The sequence below is a fragment of the Gadus macrocephalus genome, chromosome 15, assembly GCF_031168955.1.
Source record: "Gadus macrocephalus chromosome 15, ASM3116895v1".
Classification (NCBI taxonomy): Eukaryota; Metazoa; Chordata; class Actinopteri; order Gadiformes; family Gadidae; genus Gadus; species Gadus macrocephalus.
In genome coordinates, this window is record NC_082396.1 from 22,034,546 (window position 1) to 22,061,522 (window position 26,977).

General features: G+C 42.2%; 2 protein-coding genes across 4 annotated transcripts in view; one reads left to right on the forward strand and one right to left on the reverse strand.

The window, feature by feature from the left end:
• mcm8 (minichromosome maintenance 8 homologous recombination repair factor) overlaps nucleotides 1-10,783 on the reverse strand; it is a 43,706-nt gene extending 32,923 nt beyond the window's left edge. For both annotated transcript variants that reach the window (XM_060073678.1, XM_060073677.1), the window contains exon 1: nucleotides 10,704-10,783. The gene's annotated coding sequence lies outside the window, so the exon portion shown is untranslated. The remainder of the gene's footprint in view (nucleotides 1-10,703) is intronic.
• Nucleotides 10,784-10,914: 131 nt separating this feature from the next.
• Nucleotides 10,915-26,977, forward strand: part of LOC132473518 (endoplasmic reticulum junction formation protein lunapark-B-like) — a 56,353-nt gene continuing 40,290 nt past the window's right edge. For both annotated transcript variants that reach the window (XM_060073689.1, XM_060073690.1), the window contains exons 1-4: nucleotides 10,915-11,065; nucleotides 11,817-11,870; nucleotides 12,388-12,429; nucleotides 14,298-14,348. In XM_060073689.1, the coding sequence (XP_059929672.1) occupies nucleotides 11,844-11,870; nucleotides 12,388-12,429; nucleotides 14,298-14,348 (120 nt within the window). In that variant the 5' untranslated portion in view covers nucleotides 10,915-11,065; nucleotides 11,817-11,843. The remainder of the gene's footprint in view (nucleotides 11,066-11,816; nucleotides 11,871-12,387; nucleotides 12,430-14,297; nucleotides 14,349-26,977) is intronic.

The window sequence follows — 26,977 nt, forward strand, 5'->3', positions numbered from 1 at the left end:
ATGAGAGATACAGATTCTGCCTTTATTTAAGGCATTTATTTAATGGTCAAGATATTATTAATCAATGGCGTAAATATCGACGGTGCAACTGCCCGGGTTGCCCCCCCCCGTCAACAACTCAGCGCAAGGCAGGCACGGTTTCCAGGTATAGCATCGAAGTTAGAAAATCCAGTATCGTGACAACACTACTATAAACGCGATTGTGATTATTTAGTTAGACATAAAGGCACCCAGTGCAACTTTATGTAAACATTCAATGAAAAATAAACATTCAATTTCTAGTCTTTTTTACACGTAGTAAGTTTCAATAACTCCATACCATTACATATCGACATTCAAGGAGCAAAGATGAGACGTCGTTGTGTGGTGAGAACTGATAGAAAATCGTAAACAACAACAATCGCCGGTGGGGAGAAGCCATTTTTCCATTGACTGGAAGCCTGCTTTATTTATTGTAGGTTACAAAAAAGAAAGAAAATGGCGGCATTGTTGTTGTTATCGATTTTGTATCAGTTCTCACCACACAACGACGTCTCATCTTTGCTGCTTAAATGTCGGTATGTAATGGTATGGAGTTATTGAAACTTACTACGTGTAAAAAAGACTAGAAATTGAATGTTTATTTTTAAGCCTCGAAAGTTGCACTGGGTGCCTTTAAAAGAAACGTGAAAGTTAAAAAATACATATCTTTGCTACTACCTTGGACATTTAGTTATTCACATTTGCATAAAATCCAGATGAAAGCATGCAGGTCTACATATAACTGGGCGATAGCTTTAATAGGTTGCAACGGTGGACTGAAATCATTTCATGGCACGATGTGACCATTTGGTAAATAAGTAAACAAAGAATTGTTATTTTTTGAAACACGTACTAGGTGGAAGCTAACATTCAGCTTCAGTCTGAGGTAGGATGAGTTTTTTGAGTTCCCCAAAATTAGGCCAGGTGCCTGGCAAAAAGAGGCCCGTTCACGTTTTAATTTGGGCAAGTGAACATTACATTCGGGCAAGTCGAACATGACCTGTACTTGCCCGATGGGCAAGTGCTTTTGAAACCTTAAGGCCAATTTCCACCAGAACCGGCACGGAAGCGCCACGGCAGCCACTGGAAGTGGCACGGACACGTTCCGACTGATGGCTCAAGACGTGCATAATTATAATAATTATCCATGCAATATTATTCCCGAGTTATATTCAAACCATGTATATTATAATATATATATATATATTATACATTATAATACATACATACATACCTTATAATCAACCATACACATAACCCATTAAATACGGTAGACCTATGATTTCTAGATGTCATGGCACTCGCGTAACTGGACTTGCGAGGCATCGACGCAGACTTTCATTACTTCTTTGCCACTGATTAGCTATTGATACCGTAGATAGATAATATTATATATACAATATACAAGATGATATTACAATACCCTGTGAATTGCATAGGGATCGATGCAAACTCATGAATATTCATGAGCAAAGGCAAACTGATTGGCTGTAGTCTACTTCTGAGACACGGCAGCGAACCGGCAACTTTCAGAAATAAAAGAGGCAAGTATCGTAAACGAAGTGCCGGTTTGGGGGCGGTTCCGTTCCGTGCCGGTGCCGTATCCAGTGGAATAGCCTACGTTGACTTTAATGGTTTCTATTATTTTCGGCGACCGGTTCGCTGCCGTTCGCTTCCGAGCTGATTCCGGTGGAAATTGGCCTTTAGTGTCAAACCCTGGAGATAGATTCAGACATCGAGAGGATATGCTGTCGCCGGTCCCCGCAGGAGAGTTGTCATAGCCAAATGCTGTGTCTGGAAGATTAGGGGTCACATTTATGTTTATGTGTAAATGTTTGCAAATAAACATTTTAAATAAATATTATATATGGTTTTAATTTTTTTCCCTTTTTTACATTAATGTTTGTGCCACCCCTCTCTCATGTTTAATAATAAACACTTTTTAGTTAGAAAAATATTTATTTTGGACAGTTCATCAGGGTTTGTTTTTTGCCTTAGGGCTATTGTGTAGCATCTTCTTGAGGGTTCTCTGGAATTCCTTGTGACACTTGTACCCGCACAAGTCCGGATGTGGGTGGTGGCCGACAGGCCGAGCCGTCTTGGGTCATCAAGCCTCGTAGCGATCACTCATAACAATGCTGTTTGCCAATGCTTGTAACTAAGAAAAAATATAAAGCAATCTTTTTTCAACTTGTTTACAAGCGGGGAACTACACCAAAGATAATAACATGGCTAAAGCTATAATGGAGGATCACGTCTCGTTACAGTTCTGTTACCGACGAATATGTGCTAACAGCAGCTCTCGTGCTACATTATATGGCCAGCCTGACCTATCACATGATACAGGCTACACTCTTAGAAAAATCTGAGGAATTCAAATAGCGGTCTAGTGATCGATATAAACAACAAAACGGTGGAGCAAACACATTTTTACAGAGACCGTCAACATCAAGAAAGCCACAATACAAAAGAGGAAAAAGTTCAAAGGGTACTTACAATTTCAAGAGCAACACGGCCAAGTCGGCATCCGATTTGCAGTCTTCTCTTTCTTTCAGTTCATGCTATTCCTGAGGAGCTCGCCCAACGTTTACTCGTGTCTGGCCTCTCTGTCAGTGTCCCTTTTCTCTTCTTCTGTTCCTCCGACATTGGGTTCATCTGTCTCTTTTAAGTCGGCTGATCCATGATGAATGTAACAATCCCTCGCTACTCGTGTTTATATCGAGCCGGTTCTGTGTTTGTGAGTGGGCGGCGGGTCGCCGGCAGAAACTTGCATATTCCCTTTCTCCGCCAAGATGCGCAAGGGGGAGTCGAAACAGCGACCAATCAGCCCATAAAGTGTTATAGAACCATCACATTGACTTGTTATATTAAGGTAAATTAAGGCAAAAAAGTTTCATAGTTCCCCGTTAATGCGACTAACAATCAAATAATCTGGGGGTCTTATTTTGACCATGGGAAACCCAATTCGATTCTAGTCTGACTATGGTGTATACATGCATCTTAATAATCCAATCATAGTCGGACGAACTCAATAATCAGACTAACCCAATAATAAAATAATAACGATATTCTTGAGTAAACGCACTTAAAAATACCGATATATTGACAGGTTTTATATTGTTTAAAGTTAACTTAAGCAAATATATAAAGACTATTTGGAAAAGGTTATTCAGCTTGAAAAAGTAAATTGGTAAATTTATGGTGTGATCCAGATGCCTGGCTAGTCGTTTATTGTTAGCTACAATAGCCTCTTGAGCAAACCAGCTTGAAAACAAACACAACTTTGCATTGTATTGCATGCACAGCAAGACTGTGAAATGAAAAATTGGGGAATAAACATAAAAAAAATAGATGCATTTTGATTGACAGGGGACATCCTGAAATATGGGTCGATATTTTCATACAACATCTGTCTTATTTTTCCGTGCCTAGAGGACCACAGGAGTACAATTGACCAATCGTAACCCACTCTCCCCTATATATATGGCTGCAGAAACACAAGACATTGTTATTCGAATATTAGATTAGTCTATAGAATCTATAAAAACTTTGCCAAAAAGTTTTTATGCAAGGATACTTCACCCATTCAGAACCGGCGTTCTATCATTATAAAATCGCTATTGTAACGTAAAAATTGTTTTTTTTCCCCCCTCAATCTAAGTCTTCCTTTTGCCCAGCTCTAATTGTCTCCCGAGAAGACATCAAATTATGCGTTTGACGTCATCTCGGGAGAACTTTGCTAGAAGGGCCGAGGACTACAAACTAGAGCCCGACCGATATATCGGCAGGCCGATATTATCGGCCGATATTAGGCATTTTTCTAACTATTCGGTATCGGCATTATAATGGCCGATAAATGAATATTAAAAAAAATAAAAATTGTCCACCAGAGGGCGCTCTAACGCCCCAAACCCGCTGATTCAGGCAGAGTGAATGACGGAGATCGACGGAGATCATCGGTGTTGTTCATAGCTGTGTTCGAAATCATTTCCTATCACGGATGTAGTGCACTATATAGGGTGCTCGCCATTTTGCAGTGGTGTTCGAATTCTCAGTGGTTAATTTCATGCACTAAAATTTGAGTGTACATACAATGTTCCCTACTTGTTACTCCGTATACCACAATGCAATGCGGTAGTGTTCATCCGGAGGAGAAGAAGAAGCTGAATAACCGCGAAAACTAATACATTTAATGATGGAGTCTCCGGCTTTCGTTTAGAGATGTCAACAATTTAATTGGGAGTTAACATAGAAAATGTAATATTCAAAATTAATAAAAAAAACTTGAACAAGGAAATGTTGCATTCAACATCAATACAAGCTCCAGCTTTCCTCGGGATTGCCCGGTTTGTTTACATGATGTGGGAGCATCTGTCTGCGTCACACAAATACCCGGCGCATTTACTGACGCAAATGACGCTTAGAAATGTTCAGCGTAGTGTCCGAATTCTCGTTTGTTCGTTCCCTATATAGTGCACTATATCATAAACACTATATAGGGAATAGTGAGGGAGTGAATAGGGAATGATTTCCAACACAGCTCATGTGTGCAAGTGTGTTCATGGTAAGTTGGCAACTGTCACAAGACATAGGCCTACATTGCTTGAATAACAATTAAAAGAACATCCCCATCAATTCTCTAAAGTCGATAAGCATGACTTAATTCATGACTACCATGTCCAGTTTTGCTGTTGTTACGTGTTAGTTGAGAGTGAAAAGGATTTAAAGGATAACTACAAATAACCAATGTTAGGGAAATCTGTTTGTTTTGTTGCGCGTTTCTGGATTTTTTTTTTTAATATATATCGGCATATCGGATTTTTTAATCACAAAATATTCGTATCGGTATCGGCCTTAAAAATCCTATATCGGTCGGGCTCCACTACAAACCACTGGTTCCGCAAATTTGTGAGCCCACCAATAAGGAATGAGGGGGGCGGGAGCTCGGGGACAATATGTAAACACAATGTCCGCCATGTTTCTTCACCGCGAGAACAAATTTGCAATGTGAAACAGCCGAAGTGGATTTTGAAAATCTATAGTTTGATTTGGAAATTCAGGGCTATTAGTATGAGCCAGAATACAGCCAGGAAGAATTGACACAAATAGAGGAGGCTGCTGCGGCTGCAGCAGCTGAACAAGCCTTGCCTGTTGCAGAGGAGCCGGAGCACGCCGGATTGCTCTGTTCGCCTATAGACAGAGTCACTGTGCTGCAGCGAATTTAAGCAATACCAGTTTCTTCTAGAATAAATGGCTGAATCTGGCGAGGACGGGGCCATGTGTGTAACCTCTCACCCAGTCTTTACGCCTCATCTGAACAGTTCGGTATTCAATACATATTTCCGGACCCAGAAAGTGAACTGGAAACGCCAGCCAAAGCCCGCCGGGAGAAACAGATGTCTGAGCATTGTTTTTTTATTAACACATTGGCTACAATAGTTTTGAGTCCCCGGGAACGTGACAATGTAGGTCTCCGAAAGTAGCCGATCTTATCGGCAGAGCATAGGCAACGTCTGTGTAATGCTGTATAGGCTACTCTGTGTTGTCCAGGCCATCAGAGCTAATTACCCAGCACAGGATGGGAAGTACCGTGGCTACCAGGAGACAGTAGATGCTCAAGTAGAACTGTGACTATTTTGACTCTAGCAAACGCACCCTACACGTTTTATTTTTGCAAGTAGTTCAAATTTTTTCATGAATAAAAGTTCAAATTCAGGTTAGTTGTTGTGATTTGTTTTCTTAACCCAAGTGCTGTTAAACTAAAGTAGGCCTACTGTATAAGATACACTTATTTCAACTGGGGAGAAAAGGTTGAGTACAAATACTTGATATGCTGAGCTACTGTAATTAGCAAATGTTTTTACACTGTACAGTAATTCACAAATGAAGCGTTTTAAAGAATGAGGGCAAAAACCAGTCAACGTATCACGGGGATATGTTTACACAAGTTTGCTCACGCCTCCACTCGCGCTAGGATGCAGCGGGAGCAATGCACTGTGGTAGTTTGAGGATTTCTTACTTTTGAGCCAGAGAGACACGTTCTGCCTTTTCTCAGGCTAGGATGAACCGATTTTTTTTTTTTAAATGCACATTTATAATACATAGAATTATTTACTTCATATAACCTTCGTATCGAGTGCCTTTCAACACTCGCATGGGATTCCTCCGGGAATAGCAAGAACACCGGCGTCTCCATGGATAGATACACCGAGCGGCATACCCCGAAGACGGAGGAGGGAACGTAAACAGAAGCGGGGTTGCAGGTCTGGCGACTTGGCTAGGCTAAAAAGGGCTCCAAACAGACCACCACTGCCCAGTCTTTACGTCGCAAATGTAAGGTCTCTAGGAAATAAGATGGACGAGCTTCATCTAGATATATCGACGCGGTCAACCATACGAGACAGCTCCATCATCGTTATCACGGAAAGCTGGCTACACTCGGGGATCTCAGATGCAGCAGTGGAGCTGGCAGGTCACTCACTTCATCGCAGCGATAGAACAGAGGCTTCTGGTAAGAGCCGTGGAGGAGGACTATGTACATATGTAAATAAGGACTGGTGTACAAACTCCACTGTCATTGATCAGCATTGTTCACCTGATCTAGAGATGCTAGCAGTCAAATGCAGACCATTTTATTTACCACGCGAATTCTCCGTTACCGTGGTAACCGCTGTATACATCCCACCAGATGCCAACGTTAATGCAGCACTTGGCTATCTACTAGCAGCTATAAACAAACAGCAGACCACTTATCCAGAGGGCGTTTTTATCGTGGCTGGTGACTTTAACCATGTCAACCTCAAGACGGTGCTGCCTTGCTTTGATCAACACGTAAAGTGCGCAACTCGAGGAAAAAATATTCTAGACTGTGTGTATTCAAATATTAAAAAGGGATACAGGGCCTCACCCCTCGCACACCTGGGCCAGTCTGATCACCTGTCACTATCCCTGATTCCCGCATATCGCCCCATCATTAAAAAACAAGAAGCTACCATTAAAACGTTTAGGAAGTGGCCTGAAGATGCATCTCTACAGCTCAAGGACTGCTTTGAAAGAACAAACTGGACCTTGTTTTTTTTAATCAGGATGTAAATGAGTATGCCTTCGCTGTCCTCTGTTACATCAGGACCTGCATTGAAAATATCACCACCATCACCCGCAGCAGGATTCCCCCTAACAGGAAACCCTGGATGATTGGGGAGGTACAGGCCCTTCTGAGGGAGCGCAACGCAGCTTTCAAATCAGGTGACAGAGCACAGTACAGCATAGCCAGGCACAACCTGAAAAAAGGCATCAAGCAGGCCAAAGCCATGTACAGGGAGAAGATTGAGGGCCACTTCACCAACAGAGACCCAACACAAGTGTGGCAAGGCATACAACAGATCACGAACTACAGGGGAAGCCGCAACCCACCGACAAACATCAATGCCTCCTTAGCAGAGGAGCTCAACCACTTCTATGCCCGCTTCGAGACACCTGGGCTAGATAATGGAGCTGCTCCCCCACCTGCTGGCACAGACCACACAGCCATGGTAACAGCAGAGGAGGTAAGACTCATCCTCAGGTCTGTGAACACAAGGAAGGCAGAGGGACCAGATGGCATTCCAGGAAGAGTGCTCAAAGAATGCGCATACCAGCTTGCAGATGTCTTTACGGACATGTCTTTAGCCAAAGCGGTCGTACCAACCTGTTAAAACAGCCACTATTATACCTGTGCCCAAGCAAAGTAACATCAGCACCTTAAATGACTATAGACCTGTGGCGCTCACTCCCATCATCGCCAAGTGCTTTGAGAGGCTGGTGGCGAAGCGCGTTAAGGCTTTCCTCCCTCGCTCCCTGGACCAGCATCAGTATGCTTACAGGGAAAACAGGTCCACTGAGGACGCTATCGTCACAGCCCTCCATTCAACGCTGACACACCTGGGGCCGTATTCACAAAGCATTTTATCTTACCGCTAGGAGTGCTCCTAACTCGCGCTAAAACATTTTACGTAGGAGTTTTTTCTTAAAAGTTATTCACAAAGCCGCTGAGACCTACTCTTACTAAGGATAAATCACAAAGAGTGAACTAAGAGTGACGCGCCGTTGCTATGGATTACGTCAATTCTCGTGCACGAGTTTAGAAGCTGTCAGTTCGGTGATTGGTTGTTCAGACGAGCCCACTGAATCACCGAAAAACAAGGAAATAGCCCAGGCTAGAAATGAATTCCTATTAAGTAGTTATAGTGCAGTTAGCAGAATACACACATGATGACAATTTTGTGCAGACCACAATAATGACGTTGTAGCCTGCACGTTCAAGAGAGAGAGAAAGCAAACAATAAAAATACGTAAAAGAAAATAAATGTTACGAACTACCCAAGTGTTGACTGATTTGTGCCAAGGTGTTTACCTAAAATGTGTTTTCAAAGTGATCCCTAAATGCCTGTCCACTCGGTTCCACACGGCCAAATTCCTTGTAATGTTGATCGCCATCATCATCATCATCATCATCATCGTCGTCTGGCTGTGGAATGTTCCTCCGCTTGCAGAGGTTGTGTAGAATGGCACATACAGTGAATACTGTGCTTGCCCTCTCTGGGGTGAGGCGTATTTCGCCGTGGAGGACATGAAACCGACGTTTCATCTGCCCAATTCCTCTCTCCACAACATTTCGTGTATGTTTGTGTGCTCGCAAAGAGCCAATACGATGTGTTTTACGCATAGGACTAAGCGTAATCTGCGTAATCACTTACATTTAACTGTGCTCCCGGTTGTGGATTGAGGTAGGGTGTCTAGAGCCACGTCTTGCATGGATAGTCACTGTCACCCAGCAAGTGACACCCAACTGGTACATCTCAAAAAGCTGCCTCAGACCGCTCACCATTAAAATGCGCGAATCATGGGTAGCTGAAGATCCAGGCCACTTTGCAACAACATCCAGTAGGCTATGTTAAAATTTGCATCAAAAACAACCTGCGTGTTGATGGAATGCACTTTCTTCCTATTGACGAACACGTCCTCGTCTTTTGATGGCGCAATTATTTTTATTTTTTATAAGTTATATATTTTTTTTTATAACTTTATAACTTTATAACATTTTATTTCGGGACTAATCTGATTATTCCTGTTAGTCTGGGATGTTATTGCATCGCGCATTAACTCCACAATAAGTTGAATACCCTAACATTTCGTCTCGCAGGCATTTGAAGATTCTTTGTGAATAGGTCTTACTGAGTTAGGAGTCCTCTTGAGGACTTTTAAGCTCTCCTAGACTTAGGTGCTACTTTTAGTCCTAAAATACTTTGTGAATTGCTCTTAGTGAAAAAAGTTAGGAGTCCTAAATTTAAGAGTGACACGCCCATTATTTTTAGGAGTTACTCCTAAATTCGGCAGTTAGGACCTACTTTTAGCCCTAAGATCCTTTGTGAATACGGCCCCTGGACAAGAAGGAGACATATGTAAGACTACTCTTTATAGATTACAGCTCGGCTTTTAATACCATCGTCCCCAACCGGCTGATCACCAAACTTCTTGATCTGGGCCTCAGCTACAGCCTGTGTATGTGGATTAAGGATTTCCTAACAGATCGCCCGCAGACAGTGAGACTGGGTCCTCACCAATCCTCGAGCCTGTCCCTCAGCACTGGAGCTCCACAAGGCTGTGTATTGAGTCCCCTGCTGTACTCCGTATACACATATGACTGCACCAACACCCATCCTTCAAATACTGTGATCAAATTTGCAGATGACACCACTGTGGTAGGACAAATCACCCATGAAAATGAAAGTGCCTACAGAGACGAAGTTGACAGACTGACAGAATGGTGTCAAAAAAACAACCTGACCCTGAATGTCAGAAAGACAAAAGAAATCATAGTCGACTTCAGGCGGCAAAAGGCGAACCCTCAACCCCTCATCATCAATGGTGAGGAAGTAGAGAGGACCTCCTGCTTTAAATTCCTGGGGATTATGCTCTCAGAGGACCTGAAATGGGTGATGAACACAACTGCCACAGTAAGGAAAGCACAGCAGCGGCTCTACTTCTTGAGAATATTGAGGAAAAACAGTCTCCCGAGCTGCTTAAGACTTTTTACCACTGCTGCATTGAAAGTGTGATCACTTACTGTATCACTGCATGGTACGTCAACTGCACAGAAAAGGACAGGAAATCCCTCAGTCGGGTCATAAGGTCTGCTGAGAGAATAGTTGGACTTCCACTGCCTCCCCTGGATGACATCTTTAGGACGCGCTGCCTCCGCCGAGCATGTGGCATTTTAAAGGATGAGACTCACCCCGCAAACCATCTCTTCACCCTGCTACCCTCTGGCAGGCGCTACCGGGCCACTACAGCCCGCACCTCCAGACTGCAGAACAGTTTCATCCCCAGGGCCATCACAGAACTTAATAATCACACTACACTCCTACCCTCCACCCAGCACAACTGCACTTTTGTTAGTGGTTGCACAAACAAATTTCGTAGTGTATCCAATGCACAATGACAAATAAAGTCTATTCTATTCTATTCTATCGGCACCGGTGAAGTATCCATTTAAATGGACTGCAGTGCGTAACAACTCAGTCGTGAATACAGTTTCAGTAAATCTTTCGTGAATTCGTTATTTTTTAACTGATTTAGTATTAGTGAGGTGTTGTCACAGCAGCAGTTTATATCGTCTCTAATGGTATTAATCCGTGTTTTACCTGACTGGAGTTAGTTGGAGAGAGAAGACACTTGAATCTCCCTCCGTGGCGCTTGAATATGACGTCAACGCGTTGCTGACGTCAGGTTACCGACAAAACAGTTCATTGTGTTTGTAAAAACTCTGAATATCTTTTTCCTAAATATTTATCTTCAGTGTTTCTTATTTTTTCCAATGCGCCATTCTAATTTATGTACATACTATATACTATATATACAGTATTTGGAAGATAAAACACACGTTGGAACCGGAAGTACATTTACGTCACTGTTGTTTTTCCGCCGCTAGCTGAAGCTGTCAGTCTGGACCGTCAGTTTGTCCGGACAGTGTTTCCGTCACTCTGTCTGTACCGTGCTCACTAATGTAAGTACGTCTAGATGATATTCTATAGAAGATATTGAAGCAGCAGCCTGCCATGCAAATACCGTTTAAGGGCTAACTTTCGTCCCATTTAAGGTCTAATTTAGTCCCGTTTAAAGTTTAACCTCAGACCGTTTAAGGCGCTGTCTTAAATCCGTCACTTAGTCCCAACTAGTCCCTCGAGTCTAGTCCCTCTAGTCCCCCCTAGTTCCCTCTAGTCCCACCTAGTCCCCTCTAGTCTCCTCTAGTTCCCCTCTAGTCCCCCCTAGTCCCCTATAGTTCCCCCTAGTCCCATTACTGTACACATTTACACATATGAACGGATTTGCTGACATATGGAAGTGTTTAGTTGTGCTGTTGTTTAGGGCACTTTGTATTCTGCTGTTGGGATGATCATGTATTTGGTCAAATCGCTATAACCAGACCGTGAATATCGGTAAAATATCTAATAAGATTATCTTTCTAACTCAAAATAATACATTCAAACTACATGAACTGCTATTGAGATGTGTGTTAAGTATTTAATAAACGGACAGTCATTAATTTAAAACCTCACACATCACGAGGGCAGCTATTATTATTGTTCACTAATCTTATTTTATCATCCAATGTAATGGCCATTAATGGCCCCTATGCCATTTCATTTAATGATATGTTACTTGTTCAATATGTTATGATACAAATACAATGAAATGTATGATTAAGTCAATTAGTTGATTATAATTTATTTAACTAAAACTCTTGATATCAAAAGCTCAAAGAAAACGGCCGACCTGCAGATATGGGGGCTGTCATATCCAGATGGAAGGTAAGGAATAGTTTGGGCCTGCAGAGATACAATTTACATTGTATTGTGAGCAGTTCACATGTTTTGCTCTGTTAGAGGAGAAATTAAACCTCTCTACCCTATCTGGAATGAAGCCAGCTTCTATTCTGAGCAACACTGGGAAGTGAGCGATACCGAGTCAGAGGGATTGGGATTAATGAGGGAGAGATAGAAACAGAAGTAGGGGAAAATAGTCAAGGGTGTTGGTGTTCAGTCTGTGTTTAACTGGTAAATAAGAATTGGAGGTTACCATTGTGCAATAAATACATTGTCCCGTCTTTCTATTCAATCTTGGTTGTTTCAAGTAACTAGTTCAGGTCTGAAATATTAATATTGAATATGTGTATATGTTGTGTAACATTCAAAATAAGTAATCCCAAAATGATCTGATGTTCCCAGCCCAGCCAATGTTTGTATTTCTCTGTTGTAGCATCTATGTATCTATCTATCTCTATACGTATATGCCCCATTCTTGTTTTTTTCTCTATTTTCTGTTCAGACAAAGCAAACCACAGTTGAAAAACTTGAAAACTTGGATAAGGTACAAACACACTCTTTCACACTATGTTATATTATAATTAGGTGTATAACGGTACACATATTTGTACCGTACAGGCACTTCGGTGCGGTTACAGAGGTGTACCGCGGTTCGTAAATGTGGCATACATAGCGTTAATACGGCGAATGTAAAGGCTTGTTTTGCGATGCAGAATTGAAAACTTGAAGTTGGGGGTTCCAACTGGACCGTTTAGCCAAAGTATAGTACTCCAACTCCGTAATCCGACTCCATAACTACGGAGACCCCTCAGCAGCCCTCTGTCGGGATGTCGGATAATCAATGCAATTCGCCGCCCGATCTATCTTATATGTTGACTACAAATCATGTAAGCAGTGTTGTAAATAAACTTTTATAATTTTATTTGGTTTTTTATTCGTCCTTAAGGTGCAAAGTAAACGATATACAAAGTAATTAAGGTGCAAAGTCAAACCGGAGAAGTGATTCAGGAATGATTTTGTTAGAGGACCAATCACAGCCCTTGCTGTCTCCGTTGCGTCGACCAATAGGTCCATGGCGTCGACGGATAGTTAAAAAATATCGGATGCGCACGTAAGCTACGGAGAGGGTCTCCGACAGGCTCTCCGGCCATGGAGAGGGCTCTACGTGTCCACGTACAGCACTTTAACATGCACACACATTTGAAAAGGCACCATCCAGGTGTTACTATCACCGTTGCTGTGAAAAACTAGCTGTGCAACCCAGCTCGCAACACTATTTCAACAACCCCTGTCTGGGAATTCAGAAATGCAAATTACATTACCAAGCTTATTGGTGTTTTCATTGCTGCTTATCTACGGCCATTCTCCATGGTTGAGAAAAAAACTTTTTTTTTTAATAATTGTTTTAATCGCGCAATAAAAATTTTAACGCCGTTAAAATTGGTTTGCATTAACGCCGTTAATAACGCGTTTAACTGACAGCTCTAATCATTAACTATCTATCTGTCCTTTAAGGATATGGACAGTTTGTCGTGAATTGTTGACATTGACTATGTTGTGATGTAACATAGTCAACTTGCGGTTTAAACGAGGTCTGATACCGGTAGTTTGGCGGTCAATTGACCTCCAATTGAGTTCCCATGCTAACAGACGAAGAGACCTGCTGAGAGTGAGAAGTCAGCGTTCTTGAATGTTACATTTCCTAGTCACGGGGATTTGGGTTAATTTTGGGTTCATCTGTGAATATTGCTTCGACCCACCGATATTAATGGATTTGCTTACTGCGGAAAAGGTTTAATTCATGTTCAGTTCTCTCATGCTACTTTCAGTTAAACACACCGTAAGTATAAAATAATCTAAACTTCATTCACTCTCTGTGTATAGATCAAGACAAACTTGCGGGCTGACAGCCTACAATAACCGAGGGCCCTTGAATGCCGAGGGCCGTTGCAATGCTAGACTCAGCCATAAGCAGTGACTGTGATACGTAATGTTTGTGAAATTTTACAACTTTTTTGCAATCAGGGCCTGAGATATAAGCTTTTGAATTAAAAAAAGAAATCAATAATAGCAGTACAAATAAAATTGGTATCCACAGTTACTATGTGAGTAGCAAACTAGTGAATACTAGAATACAAACTGTTAGTTTGTGAGCCCTATTGGAGAAAGCCACCAAGCCAAGGCAGTTTACATCCGCTTATGTGAACAAAACATAGACACAGCTACCGGAGCTAGAAAACACTATCAAGATAACACAGACAATATCAGCAATTTACCTGGGGTCTTAACCGACCGAATCCTTTAACATCTGTGTCATTTCCAACGAAGTTAATACAACATTCCTGACTCGCAAATCTCACTTTCTGTCACTTAACCAGTGTAGTGAGACTGGGCTTCTTATTTATTTTGTAGGAGATCAAAGACCTCGAGGAATTCCGAACCAAGAACCAGCGTCTTTTGAAGGTAGGCTCACAGAACAAGAACTTATCCACAGGGACTTCTACAACTCCACTCTTCTCTAAAGGTACGGCCACACTGAACGCCTTGCGCGCGTTAGAGGCGTAGAAAATCTCAATTTTTTCATAGGGAACCATTGCTGTAGATGCGTTACACACGCTAAAATAATTTTTGGGCGGGCTCATCTAGCTGCGTAGGCGTGTTAGGCGTGTTTAATCATTTTTGTGACACACAATGATCAAGCGGCAGGTTAGGCGCATTACCCGCGTAATCCTACGTGCGTTACGCGCTCAGTGTGGCCGTACCTTTAGACACATTTAAGATTGGTCGCACTTCAAAGAAACATTCCTTGTAGAGATTTTGTTGGAGTCCAAAGAGGTCTGGAACAGTTCTTCCAGAAGACTCAACACAGAGGTTTCTGGCAGGCTTGTCTCAAGGTTCTCAGTGAATGGGTTCTTGCCATAGAGTTGAGAAGCTGATCCTCTTCTGTAAGTGATGGACTGTATTTCTTGAGCTTGTCCACCAGCCTTGACAGGTGGGATGTAACCTGGAAATATAGAAACAATCCTACATTAATTTAGTTATTTTCATCTATTTGCCATTATACTCACAATTACAAATGTGGCTGTGTTTGTCCTAACTGGTGTTTGTTTTGAAGTCACTCTTCCCCCGAAGGAAGGAATGCAGCTCCTTAAATATGTCTGTGGTTCCCTATGACCATGGGCGTCAGTTTGGTTTGAAATGTGCTGGGGACAGAGACGCATTCGGAAGTGCATTTTCAGAAGTGCTGGGTACAATGAGGATGCACTCTTTTTTCTCTCTTTAGTGCTGAAATGAAAGGTTCTGAAAGACGGCATACCCATGTAGCTGATTACTAAGGAATAAAATGTATACAAAATCTGTCTGGCACGTTTTATTTAGTAAACGTTTCCAAAAAGTATCGGATATATGACCCACTATGTTGTGCTCCATGTATCCAATGTTGACAACGTGACATGATATGGCTAAGCTAAAGGTATTTAACTGCGTGTTTAAGTTCAGAAGGGCCAAACGTCAAGATTGAAAAAGAAAAAAATATTTGTTGCACAGCTGAACGCTGTATCACATCATGAGCTGGCTGTTCTCAATTCACAACACATCAAAACTAGCCTACATCAGGCATTCTGACCAAAACTCATGCACTCCCTCCCCACAATTATTCCAGAATTCAAGCAAAGCCAGAATGACCAAAAGTCACTTTGTGTCAACAAGAGAGTGACTCCACCGACTATCAATTGCAAGCAATTGCAAACAGCCGACCACTTGAGTGCAAAAAACACAAAAGACCTCGCCACAGCCCCAGCAAATCTTAAGCAATAAATATCGCGTCTTACCTTTATTCATGTGGCAGTGGTCTGCAGATGCATCCCGTGGTGTAGCCTACCACATCCATTTAGTTCAACAGGTTATCGTTCTGATACTGTCCATGGTACTAGCAACCTGCTCTGGTGCTTTTTACCTATTTATTCAGGCTAAAATGACTTGATTGTCTGATGCCTCCTCATCCCAGCCAAAGAGTATTGGTATTATTAGTAATGGCTACTTGCCCAATCGAAAAAAATAACTTCACACAGTGTGTCTTTTTCTAATGTATTTATTATCATTCGTAGAGTTGATCAGCAGAGAAATATTTCACCAAAGTTGTTGACGTCGCTTAGCAACCGAATACGCTGGGGTTGATAAGTTACTGGACTGCAGAGTGAGGCAAAAAAAAAACACTTGATGGAATGGAGCAGTCTAAAGCATTAAGAAGAGCTGTGTATAAGTAAGGGATAATGTATAGTACGGTCATTATCGGGAAAATAAGTCCCGACAGGGCGAACAGGACACAGACGCGCAGTGAAGGAGTCTTGCTTCCCACTCAAGGGGCTTAACAAAGTTCACACCAGTCCATTATTGGGACTTTGAAAAGCAGTATATTGCTCCAAGCTTAATTGAGACCGGGATCAAGGTCCTTGGTGGCCCGTCTCAGACCATGTGCGTTGAGGCGGCACAGGGAGTGATAGCTTTTATGCTCTGAACCAATGGCGGTTCTACATTGAATTACGCCCCGGGTGAGACCACTCCGAGCGCAAAATTTGACAAGAGCAGTGATACAATAATGAAAAATATTAACTGACACATACAAATAAAATATTGAATAAAGATTCTAAATAGCACAATGTGAATTATTATACTATTGCACCAAGAACAGAAAACAGAAGCTAAAACCTAACTTTTCTGTCGTTCCTTGATGCAAAATCATCATATCATATCAGCTCCCCTATTCAATGATTAATACTGATGACAGCAAGGCCAGTGAGCCGTACCTGAGACATGGTTGACCTAAGGTATGACTTGATCAATTTTAGTTTTGAAAAGCTCCTCTCTGCTTGAGCCACAGTGACTGGAAGAGTAAGTTCAATCCTGAGAGCAGTCCAAAAGTTAGGATAGATCTCCGATAGGTCCTTATCATGCATGAAACAGATAAGCGCAAGGAGGCTCATGGTTATTGATGGCAAGTCAGGGAAGTTTTTAATTTCCTCCTACTGTCCAAATCAGAGTGCACTTCAAAGGGCAGTGTGGTGCCTAGTGCCTCACATTGCTCTGCCAGCTCCTCATCTGTGAGGCTTGGGAAATTGGTCAAAACCCAGAATTTGTTAACCACATTTTCCAATGAGGAAAACCTCTCCTTGAGGGCTGACGTGGCTGCATCAACAACAAAGTTGAAGAATCCAACCTCCAATTTCGTAAGTGCATCACTGATCGGCTCATCATGAGATTCATTTAAGAAGTGGTGCTTTACGGACCTCAGCCATTTTTGTTTTAAAACAGCCTCCTCATTAATTTCTTCACAAAGGTCTTTGTCTGCCATCTGTGCAGTCACAAAGCCACTTGCCCTGTAGCTCTTAAGACCTCGTTCAGTCTTCTTCAGAAGACGCACAGCTAGGTCCACATGCATATTAGGAGTCTGCATGAATTTGCTGACATGCTGTATTGCAGATGGCATGTCATACCAGACAACCGTGCAGATGCTGAAGCGGTATGACCCTACTTCCTCAGACAAAGACTGGGTCTCAGCCTTTATAGCAGGGTCTTTGGTGTGGTCTCTCACCTCAATTGAAGCCTCTCTCACGGCAGCCCCCTTGTACCTCATGGGCTCGACACTATTGACATTGCTCTCCCACCTTGTTTCTGCCCACATATTTAAGGTGATGCTCAAATGATTCTTCAGTATGGCCCTTTTTTGGGTGGAGGCTGAAAATTATGTGTAAATCTTTTGCAGGACACCAAAGTAGCTCATTCTGCTAAGATCCCTTAGCAGAATCACACACAACTAAATTAAATGTATGCGCCCAACATGGCACAAACAGAGCTCGGATTATTTTCTAAGAGCCTGGCTTGAACTGCCTTATTTTTGCCTCTCATGTTTGCCTCATTGTCACATGACTGTCCTCTGCATTCTTCAAAAGGAATTTCCAGCTCCTCAAGTCTCATCAGGATCATGGATGCCAAGTGCTGGCCTGTGGACTCCTTTGCCTCCAAAAATCCCATAAAATGTTCCTTGATATGGGGCTTCTCCATCAGTGACACCGCTCTAATGACCACTGACGACAGTTCTGTGTGGCTTATATCTGGGGTGCCGTCCAGAATTATTGAAAAAAACTTTGCCTGCTTGATATCATCCAATATAGCAGATGTGATTTTGCTGCTCAACAAATCAATTACCTCATTCTGCACATGATGGCCTAGGTAGATGTTGTGACTTGCTGTTCCTCTTTCAACACGGTTAAGGTGATCTTTCATAATGTAATCAAACCTAGCCATAAGTTCAACCATAAAATTCCCATTTTTTGGTGTGAACAGTGTTTCTGTGTGTCCGCTTAGAGACAAATTTCAAACTGCCAGTGACTGCACAATAGCAGTGAGACGTGTCAGCACTGCTCTCCATCTCACCCTTTCAACTCCCAGAAGCGCCATTGTCTGCTTATCAATAGTTTCTCCACTTCTTAACCGCACTGCCAGTTCCTTCCATGCTTTCATGCAATTGAGGTGTTCTGGACTGTTTTCATCACTGTATCAGATATAACACATAAATTATCAGAAACATAAAAATTACATTAAATTGCAGTTGTCACACACACACACACACACACACACACACACACATAGGCAAAAACCCACCTGAAGGCTCATGCTGGAGAGAAGTAGAGGCAAAGAGGTCTTTATCCTCAATGTCAGATATTTATGGAGACATATCAGTACCTGAGGGCATAGGTTGTAGTAGCTGATGAGGTAGGCAAGGCAACTTTATTTATATAGCACTTTTCATACACAAGGCAGACTCAAAGTGCTTCACATATAAACATTGTCATACAATAAAATAAAATAATAGATAAGTAAAAGTAAACATATGCAAGAAATGAGTAAAATAGAAAGTGCAATGTATTTAAGAGAAAATTAAATTGAAAGTTAAAAAGGCTTTTTAGCAAGTAAAATTGAAAGTGCAATGTATTTAAGATCAGATAAACAGTCTCTCTGGAACCCAAGTCGGGACTACAACCCGACCTAAAGGAACTTGGTCCTTTCTCTGGAACTCCAATCCAGATTCTAGGACTCTAACCAAGACAGAACTTGGACACAAACTCAGGACTCTAACCCTTATACAAACAAACTCAGGACTCTAACCCTTATACAAATACAAACTCAGGACTCTAACCCTTATACAAATACAAACTCAGGACTCTAACCCTTATACAAATACAAACTCAGGACTCTAACCCTTACACAAATACAAACTCAGGACTCTAACCCTTATACAACCTTTCTCTCTGGTATCGGATCATGTATTTTTCTGGTAAAAATAGAAAATAAAGGGAAAGTTAAAAAGGCATTTTAGTAAAATAAAGGTAAAGTATTTAAGATTCAGCAGAAAGCTAAAGCAAACATAAAAGTCTTCAATCTTGTTTTAAAGGTGCTCAGAGTTGGGGCAAGTCTTAAATCCTCAGGGAGTTTATTCCAGCTATTTGTTGCATAGTAACTAAATCCTGCTTTCCCATGTTCCGTGTTTACTCTGGGGATAATTCACAGATTGGTCTCAGAAGATCTTAGTGTTCTAGAAGGCTTATGTAGTGGAAGCATATCAGTTAAATATTTTGGGCCTAAACCATGTAGGGATTTATAGGTTAGCAACATGATTTTAAAATCAATTCTCTGACCTACAGGAAGCCAATGTAACGATTTAAGAATTGGTGTAATATGTTCAAATTTTTTGGTCTTTGTTAAAACTCTAGCAGCAGCATTCTGAACAAGCTGAAGCTTCCTTAGAGTTTGTTTTGGGAGACCTGTAAGGAGACCATTGCAGTAATCAAGCTTACTAGTGATAAAGGCATGTACAAGTTTTTGTAAGTCTTCGGTGGACATGAGCCCTCTATGTCTTGCTACATTTTTAAGGTGATAATATGCAGATTTTGTGACAGATTTGATGTGACTTTCGAAATGTAAATCAGAATCCATGATAACCCCTAGATTTCTGGCTTTGATTGAGGTTTTCAGGGACAGAGAGTGAAGGTGTTGGGTTACTTTAAGCCTTTCCGTTTTAGCACCAAATACAATTATCTCTGTTTTATCCTCATTTAGATGAAGGAAATTTCGGCACATCCAGTCTTTCACTTGCTCAATGCACTGGCACAGCAGATCTATGGGCCGATAGTAATTTGGTGATAGCGATACATCAGCATAGCAATGATGGTCAATATTGTTATTATGCATGATTTGCCCTAGTGGGAGCATGTAGATGTTGAATAAAGAGGGTCCTAAGATCGAACCTTGTCGAACCTCGCCAATGGAAACAAAGTAGTTCCTATTTTGTAGGTAGGATCTGAACCAATTTAAGACTGTGCCTGAAAGCCCCACCCAGTTTTCTAACCTGTCCAAAAGTATTGTATGGTCTACAGTGTCTAATGCAGCACTGAGGTCTAGTAGCATTAGTATTGAGGTTTTGCCAGAGTCTGTGTTAAGACGGATGTCGTTTACAACTTTAATGAGGGCGGTCTCAGTGCTGTGCAGGGGTCGAAATCCTGATTGGAAGGTGTCATAACAACAGTTGATGCCAGGAAGTGATTAAGTTGCTGGAGGACAACTTTCTCAATGATTTTACTTATGAAGGGTAGATTTGATATTGGTCTGTAGTTGTTAATAATAGAGGTATCTAGGCTCAGCTTTTTTAAAAGGGGTTTAATAACTGCAGTTTTCAGGGCTTTTGGGAAGTTGCCTGACTGGAGAGAGTTGTTAACTATCTGCAATATGTCTATGGCTAGGCAGGTGGATGGCTTTAGTTGTGTAACAGTTTCCACAAGAGTTTTAGAGTCAATAACATTAAAGCATGCCATCCCTGCCACGTTACTTTTGCCTGAACAGGGTGGTAGTCCAACATTTTTGTTTGAAGTGGAGATATTGATGGCGCGTCTGATGCCTTCAATTTTATCAGTATAAAAAGCTGCAAACTCATTGCATTTCTGCGTGGAATGGAGATCAGGTGGAATTTGTGTTGGGGGGTTGGTCAGTCTGTCAACAGTTGCAAATAGGGTTTTTGCATTATTAGTATTGGTTTTAATGATATTGGAGAAAAATGTTTCTCTAGCACTTTTTAAGTCTGAATTGTAGGCACGGAGGCTCTCTTTGTAGATATCATGGTGAATATGAAGTTTTGTTTTACGCCAGATGCGTTCAACCTTCCTGCATTCTTTTTTCTGTGCTGTTACAGAAGCAGCTTTTCTCCAGGGTGCCTTTTGCTTTCCAGAAATAGTTTTAACCTTATAAGGTGCAATGACATCCATGACTTTCAAAATTTTCAAATTAAAGTTTTCTACAAGATCATCAGCAGAACATGGGTTGAGAGGTGGTAGTAAGGAGATGGCCTTTCTAAAAAGTACATAAGATTCTTCATTGATATACCGTTTTTTGACAGTATTTGATTTTGTCTGTATGTCGGGAATAAAAGATATATTAAAGAAAACACAAAAGTGGTCAGACAAGGAAGGATCAGTCACAGAGAGATCAGAAACATTAAGGCCCTTTGTGATAACCAGGTCTAGAGTGTGCCCCTTACAATGAGTAGTCTCTTTCACATGTTGGGACAGTTCAAATGTGTCCAAAATGGTAAAAAGTTTTTTTGCACACTTCATTGTGTCATTCAAATCATCAGTATGAAAATTGAAGTCACCAGTTAAAACTAGACAGTCAAAGTCTGTGGAGATGCTAGACAATAATTCTGTGAATTCATCGAAAAAATTTGCAGAGTATGTGGGTGGCCTGTAAATAATTAATAGGATAACTCTGGGGAGCATTTCAATACAGCACAAAGGTATTCGAATGATGGAAAATCACCAAATAACATCTGTTTCCCCTGAAAAACATTTTTAAATATAACAGCAACCCCTCCACCTCTTTTTCCAGATCTACATGCATCAAAAAAGTTATAGTTGGGAGGAGCTGTCTCTATCAGAACGGTTGCACTGTTATTTTGTTCCAGCCATGTTTCACTTAAAAACATAAAATCCAGTTTAGAGGTGGTAATAAAATCATTGACTAAAAATGATTTGTTATTAAGAGACCTAACATTAAGTAGTTAAAATTCAGCTGAGCCCCCCCCCCCCCAACAATTTTTTTTCTAAAGACCTGTGTTTTGAAAGCTATCCTAATTATTTTACACATTTTAAACATCTCTGATCATAATTTTAAAACATTTGAAACATATTTTTTAAACATTTGAAACATATTTCTGAAACATTAAAACATCTTTGTGCGTTTTTAAACACATTTCTTAACACAATTTATGAACTTTATCTAAGCATGTTTTAGCTTAACCTTTTTTAAATACATTTGAACATCTTAATCTGTTGTAACGAAAAGAGAGCTGAGCCGCAAGGCAAAGCTCTCGATCTACCGGTCAATCTTCGTTCCTATCCTCACCTATGGTCATGAGGGCTGGGTGATGACCGAAAGGACGAGATCGCGGGTACAAGCGGCCGAGATGAGTTTTCTCAGAAGGGTGGCTGGCGTCTCCCTTAGGGATAGGGTGAGAAGCTCAGCCATCCGTGAGGAACTCGGATTAGAGCCGCTGCTCCTTTACTTAGAAAGGAGTCAGCTGAGGTGGTTCGGGCATCTGGTAAGGATGCCCACTGGGCGCCTTCCTTGGGAGGTGTTTCAGGCACGTCCAGTGGGGAGGAGACCTCGGGGAAGACCCAGGACTAGGTGGAGAGATTATATCTCAACACTGGCCTGGGAACGCCTCGGGATCCCCCCGTCAGAGCTGGTCAATGTGGCCCGGGAAAGGGAAGTCTGGGGCCCCCTGCTTGAGCTGCTCCCCCCGCGACCCGACCCCGGATAAGCGGATGACGATGAGGATGAGGATGAGGCTATCGGCGGGAAAAATGTAAACTTGAATAACCTTAAAAAGTGGTAAACAAGCATTAATGTTGAGTTTAACCAGTTATAGGCCTAAAACATTCGACCAGGAAAGTGGTTTGAATAAAATTATACTCCATCTGCCTTCAATTTAATCTCATCTGCCTCACTTACTATCTCAGTAACCAGGTAACAGTCCTCATCCAGTTTACACATATTCATTCAGGGTCCCCGACTCTGAATTTTCAGAGTCGAATCAGATCTGCTTTTTCAGTCCAGAGCAGGGGTCGGCAACCTTTGTGACATGGAGTGCCAGTTTGAAATTTTCTTCTCATCTAGTGTGCCATTATCAACAATAACGCAAAGTTAAATTATGTCACAATATTTTTTTTTTTTCCAATATACCTGGAATTTTATTCTCAACAATAACAGTATCTGTATTCTTAACAAAATAGCCACATCAATATTTCAAAGACTGAAAAACAGCTACACATTTAAACAAAAACTAGTGTAGGCTGAGGCAACATCAAATTATCAGATGCCTACCAGACAGTCAGTGTGATCCCTGGCCCTGCTTTGCTTGACTGAGCTCTGTGATCTGTGGCTTGTAGTTAGTTAGGCCTACTTTGAGTTGCAAACATGCCTCAGAGTGCTCCGTTGTTAACCTCCTTAATAAATTTGCCATCTGTAAACGGCTTCCCATGATTTGCAATGTAATGCACAATGCGATAACTTGCTTCTGTCCCATGATCTTTAGCAGTGGTAAAAACCTTGAAGGAGCAAGGTTGTTTTTCATATCTGGACACAGCACGTTTGATTGACTCTAATTAGTCTGCTTGGTCTTTGAATGTCTTCTCGTGGTTCGTCTCAAAATGACGCTTAACACTTGACGTTCTGCACACAACATTCTCACAGCATAAAATGCACACAGCACGGTCCTTCACAAATACAAAACCAAACTCTTGTGTCCAGCAGCACTGAAATGGCCTAGTTTTAGCTGCAGCGGGTGTGGCCATTGTTCACAATATCACGCTCTGTCATTCATTTATGTCAGCACGAAGACAGCGGACAGTGCGCTTGAATTTCAGACAATTTGATCTGAAATTCTCCCGCTGCAACCTGACCAATGGCCACACTCCAACATAAATTCCAGTGGTGTCCTCCGGGTCTTAGTGCCGGCAGACAAAAGCCGGCTTTTTTTTTTTTTTTTTTTTTTTTAAACGGGACAGATAAAGTGAGTATCGTAATAACACTGAGGTGCCGTGCCAGTGTTTATTCTGCGGCGTGCCAACCGTGGCACGCGTGCCATAGGTTGACGACCCCTGGTCCAGAGATTCGACTATTCGGCGGGGTTTGTTTACCGGCGTTGCTATGGTGACCTAAATTATTATAAGCAACTGAAAACGATGCCGATTTGAAACTAAAACTGTGATTCTGAAAAAAGTATAAATGCTATCAAAATTCCGTTTCGATAGTATTGAAGATACAAGTGTGTAGATTTGTTCAATGGTTTGAACTATGGTAAACGGTCAAAAAATGAATGAGTTACGATGTCTAGAAGTAGGTGTATCAGAATGGGCTGACGTCTTCAATGAAAACAGCTGAAAACGAAGCGGTATGAAACTAAAATTAAAATTTTTAATTATATCGAAATTCTGTTTAGATATTATTGAAGATACAAGTGTGTGTAGATTTGTTAAATGGTTTGCACGAAGATAAACGGTTGAAAATCGATTTAGTTAGGTTACTTCTACAGTTGAAGTACGATTGATGATTTGAATCATCGACTTTCAGGTTTTTCTTCGGGTTTATTTTTTTCTCACGTCGCGCCCCCCCTGAAGAACTCTGGCGCCCCCCAGGGGGGGCGCGCCCCACAGTTTGAAAACCACTGAAGTAGACCCATCCTGATGGTGTTGTTGATAGGCTTTAAGGTTGTTTTTGGTTTGGAGGCAATATGTATGAGATTTGTGAGGTTAGCAGTGTGTCTAAGTTTCCCTTTGTTTACTCTCTTAGTGGTTACAGCAGGAATGTAAAAGTTGCCATGTTTTGACATAGGCAACCTTGTGTTCAGCAGATTATGCGAAACGTCCTTTATACTTTGTCTACGGCTGAACCCTTTTTTGTCTCAGTAATACTCAGGACTACTATCAGTACAGGGGGCGGGGGCCTGGGGCTCCCTCCGCTTTGGTGTTATCAGCCTGTGGGCATGACCTGGCGATGCTATCATTGACACAGATGCAAGTTTGATGCCAACATATTCCAGTTTCTTAAATTCAGCTGGAAAATCGCAAAGGGAGGAGACAGTGGAGCTGGAGTTGTTGTTGTGGCTATGGGAGAGATGAGGCTGGAGGTCATTGTCGATGGGGGAGTGCAGAGGAGGGGGGTGGCCGTTCCTCGCCAAGCCAGCATCAGTGATGGGGGAAGGCACGGTGTCCATGGTGTCGGGCAGGCTGTTGTCTCTCTTCAAGGTCTTTGGTCTGTAATGCAGAGGTGGGGGGTGGCCGTTCCTCGCCAAGCCAGCATCAGCGATTGGGGAAGGCACAGTGTTGATGGCGTCGGGCGGGCTGTTGTCTCTCTTCAAGGTCTGTGGGCTGTCTGCTATCTGTGTGTCAGATAGTGGCAGAGTAGATGTGTGGGGGAGGCTGTAGTCTCGCTTCTTCTCAACCTGTGCTCTGATTGTGGCCTGTGCGTCAGACCATGGCAAGGTCTGTGGGCTGTCTGCTATCTGTGTGTCAGATAGTGGCAGAGTAGATGTGTGGGGGAGGCTGTAGTCTCGCTTCTTCTCAACCTGTGCTCTGATTGTGGCCTGTGCGTCAGACAATGGAGATTTGTGGGAAAGCGAGAAGAGAAGATTGTCCCTCAACAGTTTTGAGCCTAACCTGTTTGGGTGTAGGCCATCTGCTCTGAAAAGATATTTGTGCCCCCAGAATAAGTTGAAATTGTCAATAAAGCCCCTTCCTCTTTCATTGCAGACTCTGGAAAGCCATGTATTCAGTGCAAGTAGACGACTGAATCTGTTTATTCCCCTGTCAACTGCTGGTATGGGTCCACTGATGAATGACTTGATGTGTATTTTGTCCAGTGTATCCAATAGATCAGTGTAATCCCTCTTCAGAAATTCTGACTGTTCTCTTTGAATATCATTAAATCCTGCATGCACAATAATCTGTGAGATTTTGGGGTTTTCCAATATGATTTTGGCTAGTTTATGGTTAATATCACTAACCATTCCATATGGGAAGTTGCATATTTTGATCTTCTTACCGGTTATATCCTTGATGGTTGAGTCTCCTATAATCAGAGTGTCTGGTTCATCTGCTTTCTCTGAGATGGGCCCTTGTTGGATGGTGGCAGACACATGCGCAGCCCGCCTCCGTGGCGACTGGTTGTTCCATGTCTGTCCGTACCGTCTGTCCGGACACATTTCAGGGGTCAGGGGTGCACAGGTGGCCGAGGCATGCGCAGCTCGCCTCCATGGCGACTGGTTCATGTTCCGTCTCTGTCCGCACTGTCCGTCCGGACGCATCTCGGGGCTCAGGGGTGCTTGGGTGGCGGGTGCGTTCGTGGACTCTTGAAGTGGCAGGAACCGGTTCTTCAGTGGCAGGGTTAATTTCAGTGATGAGCTAATCCGGCTGATACATGTAACTTTAGCTTTGGGTAGTTTAGCATTTGGCGTTGAGTGATCTTGTTGATTCACTTTGGTATGTTGTTTTGGCTTAGCGCCGACTCTGTGCCAGTGAGACGCAGCTGGAACTGTCTCTCTCTTGTCCAGCTTCGGGAAGGATACAGTGTAGCTTTGATCATCTTGCTGTATCTGAGTGAGCTCAGCAAACTCACCCATCGGCACTGTATCCTGTAGGAGTCCTTTGCATTTTTCTAATGCTGCTAGTCTCGTTTCAAATAAAGCCACCGTCTGTTGCAGTTTGGTGCAGTCTGTGCATTTCCCAGTCTCCGTGCCTGAGATATCCGAGTACAGAGGCATGTTGGCGATAGGAAAGTCCAAGGCTTTTTCTGCGGTCTGATCCGGGAGTAAAAAGTGCCAAAATGTATTGTTGAATCGAGCGATGGAGGACGACGGAAACAAACTATATACTGTTAGGTATTATGATCATGAAATAAAATAAGATAAAGTAGATCTGAACGATGAATTAAGTAGTTTTTTCCAATGCCTAGCGGAGCTTCGGGAAACATGACCTCTCTCTCTGCTG